The sequence below is a fragment of the Macaca mulatta genome, chromosome 12 (assembly GCF_049350105.2).
Source record: "Macaca mulatta isolate MMU2019108-1 chromosome 12, T2T-MMU8v2.0, whole genome shotgun sequence".
In the NCBI taxonomy this organism is placed as follows: Eukaryota; Metazoa; Chordata; class Mammalia; order Primates; family Cercopithecidae; genus Macaca; species Macaca mulatta.
Genome location: NC_133417.1, coordinates 7,208,147 through 7,223,022, shown reverse-complemented (window position 1 = coordinate 7,223,022; position 14,876 = coordinate 7,208,147). Strand labels below are relative to the sequence as shown.

Sequence of the window (14,876 nt, the reverse complement as noted above, 5' to 3'; positions counted from 1 at the left end):
CTCCGCCCCGCTCCGCCCCCCGGGGACAAGGCTCGACTCCCGGGTGCGGCCATAGCGGCCCGCGCCCTGGCGTCCGGGCACACACAAGGGTTTCTGCGGCGCGGGACTATCTCAAAATATAAATCAAATACTTTTTTCACAGAGCGTGAATGCAAAAACTACAGCTACGCCCCATCCGTTCGCTAATTGCGGCGGGCCCGCGCTCGTCCATCCGGGCGTCTCGAGGGCGCCGGCGGGAGCGCGCACGCTGCGCAGTCACGTGCCTGGCGCGCCCCCGTCGCGGCGAGCTCGGGCGGAAGTGAGGTCGACGACTCCGGTGGCTGCGCAGCGTCGGCGGGGAGCGCGGGCTGCGGAGAGGCGGGCCGGGCCAAGCGGAGCCGAGCTAGCGGGAGCGCGGCGCCGGGGAGGCGGCGGAGACGCGGGGCTCGGAGGGTCAGCCTCTTATCGTAGCCGGTCTCCTCGGCGCGCCCTCCCTCGTTTCGCCCCACGGCCAAGCCCGCCGCGGGCCGGCGTGCGCTGGTCACTGAGGCCCAGGTCGCCGCCGCGGCGCGGTGAGTGGGGGCGGGCGGCGGGCGACTGCGCGTCCAGGCCGGAAGTGCGGCGCTTTGTGCGGCCGGCTCGGGGCGGTGCCAAGGTCGGCCCGCGGCTCGGGGTCGCTTGGCGTCCGGACCGGCCTGGGGTGCGCTTTGTCCCGCGGGCAAGGCCGGGCGGGGGCCGGGGGCGGAGCTCGGCCGGACACGTACTCGGGCAGGTGCGGTCTTGGCGGCGCGGGCCTGCCGCCGAGGTGGCTTGGCGGCGCGGGGCGTTCTCCTAAAGGTCGGGGTCGCAGCCGTCAGGAATGCGAGCGTGAAACACGGGGGCAGAGCGCTGTGACAATAGTCATTTCTTACGTGTAACTACTCACTTTGTCTACCCACGAAGTAAAGATAATTTTTTTTTTTTTTTTTTGCTTGGCGGCATCTGAGCGTTCTCTTTCCAGCTTGAAAAGGCACGATTTAAATTACAGGCTTTTAAGATTTCCTTCAGAAAGGACGTTTCGTGGCCCATCCTGGGTTAACTTTGAAAAAAGAGTGCAGTGCGCCTTTACGACGTCCACAAATAAGGGTATTTCTGTTTTATAGTGTATGTGAACATGAAGTGTGCATCTCATGGGCTGTTTGAGTTTATGTTTAGTCATTAAAATAAAACATAAGAATATTTTGCATTGTTTTCGCATGCCAGGAAGTTTTACAAATAAAAAGGTTTATGTAGTTTCCACTCCTTAAACTTTCAGGTCATCCTTGTGTAATTTGAGATGACTTTTCTCAAATACTGTGGATGAAAGATTCTGGATTAAATAAAACTTTTTGGTTTTGGCAATAACAGGAACACATTTTTAAGCTTTTGTAGATAAAGAAGGAGTGGGTTATTTTTGCTTTGACAGCCAAGATTTGAACAGTGTAAGGCTATTCTAATTTTGAAGCTAGTGTTGCAGAAATTGTGAAAATCTTGCTTCTCTTTGTCTTTACAAAGCCGGCTTACTTTGGTGGAGTGTTGGCATATGTTACTCATGTAACATTTTGGAATGTTTCTGAATACAAGAAAGCTTTAAAGTGAGTTAAAATTAGTTGTGATTTTGATTAAATGAAAGTTAAGGTCTGGTAGAAGGCGGCCTATAGACTTTTAAGAGTTGGAGCCTGCTTTCTTTGGGTTCTCCTGGATGTTCTCTATGCAGCATTCACTAGAAATGCCCAAGCAGGTAGTTCTCTTCTGACTCCTGCAGAGTCAGAAGAGTGGAAGGATTAGGCTGTGTGTGTAAGTTAATTGCCTGGAACCTAGAAGGCGGGAGTAAGCAGCCCAGGTCGTCTTATTAGATCTTAATATATTTGTTAGGAAATGAGAGCAGTGTAATGCCATAGAAGTAGAGGATTAAAATTGAAAAAAATCTACAGTGCGTTTTAAAATTATTTTTTAATAGGTTCCGTAGTTTAAAGGGAAATTATACCAAAGTTGTCTTTAGACAGTTTTTTTCCTGCATTAATTGAGCACGATTTTTTTTTTCTTTTTTTTTTTTAGACGAGTCACCCTCTGTCGCTCAGGCTGGAGCACAGTGGTGGGATCGCCTCTCACTGCAAGCTCCGCCTCCCAGATTCACGCCGTTCTCTTGCCTCAGCCTCCCAAGTAGCTGGGACTACAGGCGCCCGCCACCACGCCCGGCTAATTTTTTTGTATTTTTTTTTAGTGGACACGGGGTTTCACCGTGTTAGGCAGGATGGTCTCGATATCCTGACCTCATGATTTGCCCGCCTTGGCCTCCCAAAGTGGTGGGATTACAGGCGTGAGCCACCGCGCCCGGCCAAGCACAATTTTAAAAGAACAGTACACCAGTGTAATAGAGTGATACTTTTTTCATGCCTTGTGTCCAGTCTATTAAGTCTGTCTGATTGTACTGTGTAGAAATACATGAATTCCTCCCAGTCAGATGCAAACCCAAACCTTGGTAATGAAGGTAAAGTTTGGGGGAGAGTAGAGAACTTCTCTTTTCTTTTTTTTTTGTGAGATGGAGTGTAGCTCTGTCTCCCGGTCCAGAGTGCAATGGTGTGATCTCTGCTCACTGCAGCCTCCTCCTCCCGGGCTCAAGGGATTCTCCTGTCTCAGCCTCCCGAGTAGTTGGGATTACAGGCACACACCACTGCGCCCAGCTAATTTTTGTATTTTTAGTAGATACAGGGTTTTACCGTGTTACCCAGTCTGGTCTTGAACTGTTGACCTCAGGTGGTCCACCCATGTTGGTCTCCCGAAGTGCTGGAGCCTCCGCACCCGGCCTATATGCTCTTTTTATTTTATTTTATTTTATTTTATTTTATTTTATTTTATTTTATTTTATTTTATTTTATTTTATTTTTTTGAGACAGTTTTGCTCTGTTGCCCAAGCTGGAGTGCAGTGGTGTGATCTCGGCTCACTGCAACCTTCTCCTCCCAGGTTAAAGTGATTCTCCTGCCTCAGCCTCCCAAATAGCTGAGATTACAGGTGCATGCCACCATGCCCATGTAATGTTTGTGTTTTTAGTAGAGATGGGGTCTCATCTCACTATGTTGGCCAGGCTGGTCTCGAACTCCTGACCTCAAGTGATCCACCCACGTCGGCCTCCCAAAGTGCTGAGATTACTGATGTGAGCCACCCCTTCCAGCCTCTTTTTTAAAAATATATTTTTGGCCAGGCGTGGTGGCTCACCCCTGTAATCCCTGCACTTTGGGAGGCCGAGGCCAGCAGATCACGAGGTCAGGTGATGGAGAACATCCTGGCTAACACGGTGAAACCCCGTCTCTACTAAAAATCCAAAAATATTAGCCGGGCATGGTGGCGGGTGGCTGTAGCCCCAGCTACTTGGGAGGCTGAGGCAGGAGAATGGTGTGAACCCAGGAGGCAGAGCTTGCAGCGAGCCGAGATTGTGCCACTGCACTCCAGCCTGGGCGACAGAGTGAGACTCCATCCCAAACAAACAAACCAAAAAATATATATATATAATATATATTAAATTTGTATAGAGATGGGAGTCTCACTATATTGCCCAGGCTCATCTCAAACTTCTGAGCTCAAGCAGTCCTGCCTCAGCTTCCCGAAGCACTGGTGTTACAGGCACTTGCCACCACGTCTACAAGCTTTTGTTGATGATGTCAGACATTACTGAGACTTTCCAATGTTGATTTTTCTGAGTATTGTATCTTGTATATTGGTGTTTCTGAGAGTGAATTTAAACCTCTTGAAATTAGGTTTGTTGATATAAAATTTTAAAGGCCTGGTATTGTAGTATTTCATTCTTAGTGCTCTGTGTGGGAACTTTGTTTAGAGACGATATGTTTCCAAACTAGGAAAAAATAGTGTAGTGATGGGTCTTTCTTTCTTTTTTTTTTTTTTTTGAGATGGAGCCTCACTGTTGCCCAGGCTGGAGTGCAGTGGCATGATCTTGGCTCACTGAAACCTCTGCCTCCTGGGTTCAAGTGATTCTCTTGCCTCAGCCTCCCAAGTAGGTGGGACTACAGGTACGCGCCACCAGGCCGGCTAATTTTTGTGTTTTTAGTAGAGACAGCGTTTCACCATGTTGGCCAGGCTGGTCTGGAACTCCTGACCTCGTGATCTGCCCGCCTTGGCCTCCCAAAGTGCTGGGATTACAGGTGTGAGCCACCATGCCCAGCCAGGTCTTTCATTTTAAAGACAGACTTTTCTTCTGATTGTTATTTGATTTTCAAGTTAGGAATTTTTGCTGTCATCTTTTTAAAGGTAATCTGACATTTGTCTATTCTAATGCAGGTGTCAAACCACCCGTAGGAATTCTGACAGTTGAGTCATTTCAAATGGGAAGCTAAAAAAGTGGTAAGCTCGGCCTGGTGCGGTGGCTCACGCCTGTATTCCCAGCACTTTGAGAGGCCAAGACAGGCGGATTGCCTGAGGTTGGAAGTTCGAGACCAACCTGACCAACATGGAGAAACCCTGTCTCTACTAAAAGTACAGAATTAGCTGGGTGTGATGGCACATGCCTGTAATCACAGCTACTCAGGAGGCTGAGGCAGGAGAATCGCTTGAACCTGGGAGTCAGAGGTTGCAGTGAGCCAAGATCGCGCCTTTGCACTCCGGCCTGGGAAACGAAAGTGAAAACACTCTGTCTCAAAAAAAAAAAAAAAAAGGTGGTAAGCTCTAGATCCAGCCTTGGGTTTGGGTTTCTTTTTTTTTTTTTTTTTTTTTGAGACTGAGTCTCGCTGTGTCTCCCAGGCTGGAGTGCAGTGGCGTGATCTCGGCTCACTGCAAACTCCGCCTCCCGGGTTCACGCCATTCTCCTGCCTCAGCCTCCCAAGTAGCTGAGACTACAGGCGCCCGCCACCACGCCCGGCTAGTTTTTTGTATTTTTAGTAGAGACGGGGTTTCACCATGTTAGCCAGGATAGTCTCGATCTCCTGACCTCGTGATCTGCTGGCCTCGGCCTCCCAAAGTGCTGGGATTACAGGCTTGAGCCACCGCGCCCGGCCCGGGTTTGGGTTTCTTAGTCCACACCAAGTGAGACTGGAAAGTTGGTGGTTACAGGGAGATTTTAGTGGCACTAAAATTTCAGGTAGATTGGTGATGGTGTGTTTTTTCTTTAGTTTTGCATTATGCAAAATTGAAAATACAGCAATACAGTACACAACCTTATATCCGACATCTTGATATAAAGATTATTAGCATTTTGTTGTATTTGCTCTTTTTATAGAAATATTTTAAATCATAGATGTATCATTTTCAATTTTATGTACTTTATGGTGTCTCTACAAATTTATGTATTTATAGATAATCACAGTACTGTTATCAGGCTTAAACATAATTGTTTCGTACCAGCTGATACCCAGTATTTAGTCGTGTCCCAGATATCTTTAAACTCTGCTTACAGTTGTTTCAGTCTAAATCAAGAGTCCAAACAAAATTCATCTATTGCCTTTATATCTAAGTCTATTTTAATCTAGAACTATCTAGCTTTCCTCCTCTCCCTCCCCTTTTTCCCCCCACCGTTGCCTTGTTGAAGAAACTGGGTCATTTGTCCTCTGGAATGTCCCACTTTTGGGGTTTGTCCGATTGCTTCATGGTGTCATTCAGCATATTTCCTCCTACTCCTGCCTTTCTTGTAAACTGGAAGTTAGATGTAAAGGTTCCATCTGATTTTTTTTTTTTTTTCCTTCAGACGGAGTCTCGCTCTGTGGCCCCAGCTGGAGTGCAGTGGTGCGATTTCAGCTCACTGCAGCCTCTACCTTCCAGGTTCAAGCATTCTCATGCCTCAGCCTCCCGAGTAGCTGGGATTACAGGTGTGCGCCACCACACCCAGCTAATTTTTGTGTTTTTAGCAGAGACAGGGTTTCACCATGTTGCCCAGGCTGGTCTCGAACGCCTGGCCTCAAGCAATCCACCCTTGTCAGCCTCCCAAAGTGCTGGGATTACGGGGATGTGCCACTGCAACCAGCCGAGTAGAGTTTTATTATTATTCTAGGCTATAAGTCAGGTCATTATGGAAGGAGAGCTTCCTAACATCCTTCAGTACTTCATTTGGGTTTGCAGTTTTTGGCTGTTAGGAATAATGCTGTTATAAATGTTCATGTCCAACTGTAGGCGTAGCATGTGTTTTCACTTCTCTTGGGTATATCCCTAGGAGTGGAATTGTGGGGTCATGTGGTAATTCTGTTTACCTGTGCTGCTCAGGAGCTTCCTTGCCTACCAGACGGCATCTCCACTCAGCCCATATTTAAGGGTCGCCACCTGGTGGTTGTAACCTAAGCTGTCTCCACAATTACCTATTACTGATTCCCTACATAGAGCCTAAGCTCCAAACAAACTCAATTGCCTAATATTCCTAAAATGCATCTTGCTTTTTCTCATTTTTGTGGGTGATTTGATCCTATCCATTGTTTACTGGAAATGATGCCCTTTAATTATTATTATGTTTTGAGACGGAGTCTTGCTCCGTTGCCAGGCTGGAGTGCAGTGGCACAATCTCAGCTCACTGCAACCTCTGCCTCCCAGGTTCAAGTGATTCTCCTGCTTCAGCCTCCTGTGTAGCTGGGATTACAGGCACCTGCCAACACGCCTGGCTAATTTTTGTTGTATTTTTAGTAGAGATGGGGTTTCACCATGTTGGCTAGGCTGGTCTCCAACTTCTGACCTCAAGTGATCCTCCCAACTTGACCTCCCAAAGTACTGGGATTATAGGCATGAGCCACTGTGCCGGCCTAATGTTGCCCTTTAATCAAGTTTTTCCTATTTCTTCCCTCCCCCATAGAATTTTTGCTCTCCCCTCTCAGCCCTCAGAGCACTTTATTCTCTTGTGACTCTTAACACTTGTTGCCTTGTATCATACTTTTAGGCCGGGCACGGTGACTCACGCCTGTAATCCCAACACTTTGGGAGGCCGAGGTGGGCGTATCACGAGGTCAGGAGATGGAGACCATCCTGGCTAACCCAGTGAAACCCCGTCTCTACTAAAAATACAAACAATTAGCTGGGTATGGTGGCAGGTGCCTGTAGTCCCAGCCACTCGGGAGGCTGAGGCAGGAGAATGGCGTGAACTTGGGAGGTAGAGCTTGCAGTGAGCCGAGATTTGGCCACTGCACTCCAGCCTGGACGACAGAGCGAGACTCCGTCTCAAAAAAAAAAAGTATTTGTACTTTTAATCTTATGTATATGTCTGCACTGTCCAATACAATAGCTGTCACGGGCTGGGCGCGGTGGCTCAAGCCTGTAATCCCAGCACTTTGGGAGGCCGAGACGGGCGGATCACGAGGTCAGGAGATCGAGACCATCCTGGCTAACACGGTGAAACCCCGTCTCTACTAAAAAATACAAAAAACTAGCCGGGCGAGGTGGCGGGCGCCTGTAGTCCCAGCTACTCAGGAGGCTGAGACAGGAGAATGGCCCGAACCCGGGAGGCGGAGCTTGCAGTGAGCTGAGATCCGGCCACTGCACTCCAGCCTGGGCGACAGAGCGAGACTGCGTCTCAAAAAAAAAAAAAAATAAAATAGCTGTCACGTACACAGGACTATTGAAGTTAATTAAACTAAAAATTCAGTTACCATATTTAGACAGTACAGACACGTTTTCATCTATGTTTTTGCGATAGGGTCTTGCTCCATTGTCTGAGCTATATGATTATAGCTCACTGTGGCCTTGAACTCCCAGACTCAACTGATCTCAGATAGCTGGGACCACAAGTGTGCACCACCACATCCAGCTAATCTTTTTACTTTTTGTACAGACAGGGTCTTGCCATCTTGCCAGGGCTTGTTTCCATCTTTGTGAAAGTTCTGTTGGACAGTGCTTTTCTAGATTGTAAAACTCAGAAGAGATTGTGACTTGACCTTTGGTTTTATCTCTGGTCTTTGTGTAGTGCTTTGCTTATCTGGAATTCAATTAAGAAATAAAATTAACTCCTGGCACAGAAGAAAGAAATAACATTTGGGAAATATTTGCTTCTTGGGAGATGATAGTTGAACCAGAGAAGTATGTGAAATATTTGCAGACCTCCACAATTTCTTTGTTGCACATTTGCCAAGCATGGGTTAAAAGTACAGGGGAATAGGGATTGGCAGTTGCTAGTTTGTTTATTCCTGAACTATAGGGTAAGACACACAAGTGATTCTCCTGCTTACCTGCTTGTTTGTATACTTGTTTTCTCCCTACTCTGAACTGTAGGCCTGCACTGTCCAGTATAGTAACCCCTAGCCACATGTGACTACTTATGTTGAAGTTAAATAAAGCTAAAAGATGCAGTCTCATACTAGCCTTATTTTTCAGGTGCTCAGCACGCTTGGCAGGCGGCTGCTGTAGGGGACAGCACAGATAGAGAAGGATGTGGTCATTTTACAAAGTTTTGTTGGTCATTGCTGGTCAAGACCTATCACATAGCTGTAGCTGTGAATGGCATGACAATTTTGGCATTTGGCTTTGGTTTTGAAGCTTAAAAAAATTAGACAGTTCAGGTAATGAATGTTTTAGTTACTAAAGTTGCCAGTTGATTCCTAATTTAATCCAGAACTTCCTGTTACAGAGGCTAAGGATGTGACCTAATATTTTCTTCTTAGTACAGGATTGCTTGGTTGTGAGTATTCTAAATGAGTCACATGAGCTGAAAATTTGAAGTGGTTTCTTTTCGTATTTTGTCTTTGTAATGGATTTTGACGCCTAGAGTGTTCTGAAAGGCATTTGTTTTTTAGAAAGTTGGTAGGTAGTTGCACCTATTTTGTACCAGGTGTTGTTATTGATGCTGGAGACAATTGCCTTTAAGCAGAACCAGGTACATGTTCCCTGCTTGTTTTGGCTACATTCTAAATGGGAATGTGGGGAAGGCAGACCTAAAATGCACATTTTGTGTTTTGTTACTCTTTACCTATTTTTCAGAGATGGACGCTTTCTGTATTGCCCAGGCTGGTCTTGAACTCCTGGCCTCAAGTGATCCTCCCACAGTGCTGGGAATACAGGCATGAGCCATTGTACTCAGCCTAAAAATAGACTTTTTTTAGGTCTAGCAGTTTTAGGTTTACAGCAAAATTGAGCAGAAGGTACAGAGGTTTACAGCTAAATTGAGCAGAAGGTACAGAGAGTTCCCATATAGCCCCCTACCCCACACATGCTGTTTTAAATCTTTTTTTTTTTTTTTTTTTTGAGACGGAGTCTCGCTCTGTCACTCAGGCTGGAGTGCAGTGGCCGGATCTCAGCTCACTGCAAGCTCCGCCTCCCGGGTTTACGCCATTCTCCTGCCTCAGCCTCCCGAGTAGCTGGGACTACAGGCGCCCGCCACCGCGCCCAGCTAGTTTTTTGTATTTTTTAGTAGAGACGGGGTTTCACCGTGTTAGCCAGGATGGTCTCGATCTCCTGACCTCGTGATCCGCCCGCCTCGGCCTCCCAAAGTGCTGGGATTACAGGCTTGAGCCACCGTGCCCGGCCTGCTGTTTTAAATCTTAAAGATCATCTTAATCTTTATAACCACATGCATCAGTGAGTAATTTACCAGATGAGAAATAGTGAAAGCTCACACTCTAATACACTGCATTTTTAGGAGGCCAAGGCGGGAGGATCACTGGAACTCAGGAGTTCAAGACCAGCCTGAGTGACGGGGCAAGACTCTGTCTCTACTAAAATGAGCCAGATGTGGCAATGCACACCTGTAGTCATGGCTACTCTGGAGGCTGAGGTGGGAAGATCACTTAAGCTTGGGTGATCAAGTCTGCAGTGAGCTATGACTGACAGAGCAAGACCACGTCTAAAAAATAAATAAATAAAGTTAAATAATACACTGGATAGGAGTCAGAGGAGCTTACTGGAGAGTTGAATGGGAATCAATTCCCAACAATACTTCTTTTGGGGAAGGGATGGAGTCCTGGTTGTGGCTGTACAAGTTATTGAACTTGTCAGGAAAAGGAAATATTTATGGATGATAAAACATTGAATGGATTAATAGAGTTGCTGGGCTGTAACCAGCAACTCTATTAATAAAGCTTAGTCTTTATTGGGAAAAAAAATTTAACAAATTTTTAAAGAAATACAGGAAACTGGCCGGGCGCGGTGGCTCAAGCCTGTAATCCCAGCACTTTGGGAGGCCGAGACGGGCGGATCACGAGGTCAGGAGATCAAGACCATCCTGGCTAACACGGTGAAACCCCATCTCTACTAAAAAATACAAAAATCTAGCCGGGCGAGGTGGCGACTGTAGTCCCAGCTACTTGGGAGGCTGAGGCAGGAGAATGGCGTAAACCCGGGAGGCGGAGCTTGCAGTGAGCTGAGATCCCGCCACTGCACTCCAGCCTGGGAGACAGAGCGAGACTCCGTCTCAAAAAAAAAAAAAAAAAAAAAGAAATACAGGAAACTAGTGTGGCATGGTGGCACACACCTGTAGTCCCATCTACTCAGGAAGCTGAGGTGGGTGGATCTCTTGGGCCCAGGAGTTTAAAACCAGCCTGGGCAACATGATGAAACCTCATCTCTATTTAAAACACACACACACACACACACACACACACACACACACACACACACACACACACACACACACACACACACACACACAAAACCTAGCCAGGTATGGTGGCACCATACCTGTAGTCCCAGCTACTAGGGAGGCTGAGGTGGGATAATCACTTGCACCCAGGAGGTCAAGGTTGCAGTGAGCTGAGATTGTGCCACTGAACTCCAACCTGGGCAACAGAGCAAGACCCTGTTTTGGGGTGGGGTAGGGGGCGGGGGGAAGAAATACAGTCCCAGCACTTTGGGAGGCTGAGGTGGGCGGATCACGAGGTCAAGAGATGAGACCGTCCTGGCTAACATGGTGAAACCCCGTCTCTACTAAAAATACAAAAATTAGCTGGGTGTGGTGGCACACGCTTGTAGTCCCAGCTACATGGGAGGCTGAGGCAGGAGAATCACTTAAACCTGGGAGGTAGAGTTGCAGTGAGCTGAGATTGTGCCTCCAGCCTGGCGACAGAGCGAGACTCTGTCTGAGAAAAAAAAATAATAATAGTAAATAAATACAGGAAACTGCAGAAGGAACACTAAATCCACTCCTGTCTAGAGTCAGTCACTGTTCATATTTTTATATATTTCCTTTGAGACTTTTTTCCTGTTTGTGCAGGGATACACATCTTTATACATATAGGTGTTTATTTGGGATCATACTGTGTAGTGCAGGATGCATTGTAATACCCTACTTTGTTTTCACTTAACATTGTATTATTCTGTTTTTAAACATTTCATGAAAAGCAGCTGCCTGCTACTTCATGTCCTGGATATATCTTGGTTAACTATCCTCCGTTAGGAGAACATTTTGGTTACTTGTAGAATTTTCCGCTTGTTTTTTTTGCGACAAAGTCTGGCTCTGTTGCCCACCTTGGAGTGCAGTGGCACGAGCTTGGCTCACTGCCATTTCTACCTCCTGGATTCAAGTGATTCTTGTGCCTCGGCCTCCCAAGTAGCTGGGATTACAGGTGTGTGTCACCACAGTTGGCTAATTTTTGTTTTGTTTTTGTTTTGTTTTGTTTTTGAGATGGAGTCTTGCTCTGTAGCCAGCCTGGAGTGCAGTGGTGTGATCTTGGCGCACTGCAACCTCCGACTACCTGGTTCAGGCGATTCTCCTCCCTTAGCCTCCTGAGCAGCTGGATTACAGGCGCGCGCCACGACGACCAGCTAGTTTTTGTATTTTTAGTAGAGATGGGGTTTCACCATGTTGGCCAGGATGGTCTCGATCTCCTGACCTAGTGATCCCTCCACCTCGGCCTCCCAAAGTGCTGAGATTACAGGCATGAGCTACCATGCCCGGCCAATTTTTGTATTTTTAGTAGAGATGGAGTTTCACCATGTTGGCCAGGCTGGTCTCACACTCCTGACCTCAGGTGATCTGCCCACCTCGGCCTCCCAAAGTGCTGGGATTACAGTTGTGCGCCACCGTACCTGGCCTTTCCCCTTGTTTTTAGTGAACATAGAGCTAACAATTTTTAATCCTTAGCTTCTGATGGACTGAGGAGAAGTGTGAAGAAAAGTTTATCATGCCCTGGTTTGGCACCCATTAGGACATTGAGTGTCCCTTTTTTGTTCTCTGCTGGTTGTGGACAGCATGAAATGTATTGTTTTATAAGCAGCACAGAGAAAGCACTCTAGCTGCCTGCTTTTTTAGGACTGGTACTGGAGAACAATCAGAGGGCAAAAGTGCTTGGCTAAATCGCCTTTTTTTTCTTTTAGTTTTTGCAATCATGAATCCGGTTTATAGTCCTGGATCTTCTGGGGTTCCCTATGCAAATGCCAAAGGAATTGGTTATCCAGGTAAGCAAGTACAATTTTGTTTTCATTTTTGAACTTTGAATACGTGGTATATTTTCATGTCACTTTTTTTTATTGACAAACGTAGCTCTAAGTGGCTTAGACAAGAAAGAAAATACCTGGAAGTAAACAATCAAGTGGTAGGACTGGATTTGGTCAAAACTTGATCTAGTGGCTCCAGCAGTTGGGACCAGGATGTAGTTTCTCTACCTCCTGGTCTCAGCTTCACTTCCTCAGTGTTAACTTAGTGTTGGTCACAGGTCCCATTCCTTCTCATTGTGGTCTCTGAAGTTCAGGCCCCTCGCAGTAGTCCCTCACTAAGAGCCTCTTTACCTTCACCCTACAGGAAAGCCCGATGGGGCTGCTTGTTCTCTGTTCAAACCAGTTCTGGGCTTTGTTCTGATTAAACTCAGCGTCTCTCCCTGGTCCATAAAGGGGAGTCTGCTGATTGACTTAGGCCTGATCCACATCCCTTTGGTGGAGTCAGCTAGTCAAATATGGACTGCAAGTGAAGGTTGCAAGGAAATGGATATTGAGGGAACGAGAGCTGGTTGGTCAAAAATAACAAATGGTTGTTCCCTTTGGTGACTTTGCACAAGGAGTAGTTATTTGTGATGATACAGTTTCAGTTTGGGTTCTGATAATATAGAAGAGATAACCCCAAAACTTTGTTGCTGTAAGACTCTCAGAAAATGAAATAAAACATTTTACAAATGTATAACTGAACTTGCAGGAGGTAAGAGAGATAGCTGGGGTCAAACGTGAAAGCCCTGTTAAACTCAGCTCTCCTGGCCTTTGAACTAATGTCCTGCCTCTCCTGGGGACATGTGCTATTTGTGGGTTTTAGCAACCCACATGGGGGTAGAGACTGAGTCTTAGGACCCTTGCAACAGGGAATGGAAGTGAGACTTCTTATCAATCATTCTCGCCCCTCTGGAGAGGGATACTCCCCACCAAAGAGATAGACTAAACAGTCTAGTCATCCAGTGGCCCCATAAGGAAGTTTGGATGCTTGGGCTCTGAGAACAGGGGGAGATCCTTACTAAGACTTTGTAAGCATTCAGAGATGTTTGGGGCTCTAGCTTGTATTATACTCCCCAGGGGTTCAGAAGTTGAGAAATTAACGTAAAAATAGTCTCCAGGCTTCGTTACTCCTGGAGCATCTGACAGCAGCGAATGCAGAGCTGCTGTGGGGGCGTATGTTCACAACCCAGGTTGCGTGGGCTTCCTGCAGGCAAAGTTCTGCCTGCTAGCATGGGATGCCTCCCATCAAGTAAGAGGCACCACCCATGACAGACTGCAGGAGAAGAACCATCAGGTAGAAACTATGTCACGTGGACAAATTTAGAAGAATTGTAGATAGAAAGAATCAGAAACATAAGAGGGGAACAAGATGCTGGGAAAAAAGAACTAGCTGGAACTTTAAGAAATGAAACAAAATGGCGTATGAACAAGTTTCAGGTTAATGTCAAGACAAAACACTTGTGGAGAGAAGAAACCAGAATGCAACATAAGGAAAGGCAGGAAAACAACAGTAAAGAAACTGGCCGGGCGCGGTGGCTCACGCCTGTAATCCCAGCACTTTGGGAGGCTGAGATGGGAGGATCACGAGGTCAGGAGATCGAGACCATCCTGGCTAACATGGTGAAACCCCATCTACACTAAAAATACAAAAAATTAGCCGGGTGCAGTGGCGGGCACCTGTAGTCCCAGGTACACGGGAGGCTGAGCCAGGAGAATGGCGTGAACCCGGGAGGCGGAGCTTGCAGTGAGCCAAGATTGCGCCACTGCACTCCAGCCTGGGCAACAGAGCAAGACTCTGTCTCAAAAAAAAAAAAAAAAAAGAAACATCTGGAGCTCTTCTCCAGGACTGAGTAGAGAAACCATAAGAAAAGGAGTGGCAGGCCGGGCACGGTGGCCCACGCCTGTAATCCCAGCACTTTGGGAGGCCGAGGTGGGTAGATCACGAGGTCAGGAGATGGAGACCATCCTGGCTAACACGGTGAAACCCCATCTCTACTAAAAATACAAAAACATTAGCCAGGCGTGGTGGCGGGAGCCAGTCGTCCCAGCTGCTCAGGAGGCTGAGGCAGGAGAATGGCGAGAACCCGGGAGGTGGAGCTTGCAGTGAGCAGAGATCGTGCCACTGCACTCCAGCCTGGGCAACAGAGCAAGACTCCATCTCAAAAAAAAAAAAAGAAGAAAAAGCAGTGACAGAATTTTCCAGAATTGATGAAGGATAATTTAGTGATGAGCTGTGTCAACACCAGTTTAAACAGTGTTTTAAATAGCTAAGGAGGATCCTGAGTGCAGCTGGAGCCAGAGGAATGGCCAAAACCAATGGCATTAGCACACGCTTACGGTTCTCATCAGTACAATAAGACAAGGATTGCCTCTTGTAATCACCAGTTTTGTGCAAAGCTGTGAGGATGCTGAGGTATGTGCATTTTGCTCCTGCTGTTTGGTTAGTCAAAAGCAGGGATTGGTAAGTTAGATAAAGGTCTAGATAAAAATATTTTACGCTTTGTGGATCATACCATCTCTGTCATCACAACCACTCAACTCTGCCTTCGTA

At 46.8% G+C, this 14,876-nt stretch overlaps 1 protein-coding gene across 5 annotated transcripts in view; it reads left to right on the top strand.

Moving 5' to 3' along the window:
* The first annotated feature begins 315 nt into the window (after positions 1–315).
* The window catches only part of FAM168B (family with sequence similarity 168 member B), a 40,953-nt gene continuing 26,392 nt past the window's right edge, over positions 316–14,876 (top strand). The window contains exons 1-2 of one of the 5 annotated variants that reach the window (XM_077956415.1): positions 316–751; positions 12,224–12,304. In XM_077956415.1, the coding sequence (XP_077812541.1) occupies positions 12,235–12,304 (70 nt within the window). In that variant the 5' untranslated portion in view covers positions 316–751; positions 12,224–12,234. 5 annotated transcript variants of the gene reach the window in all.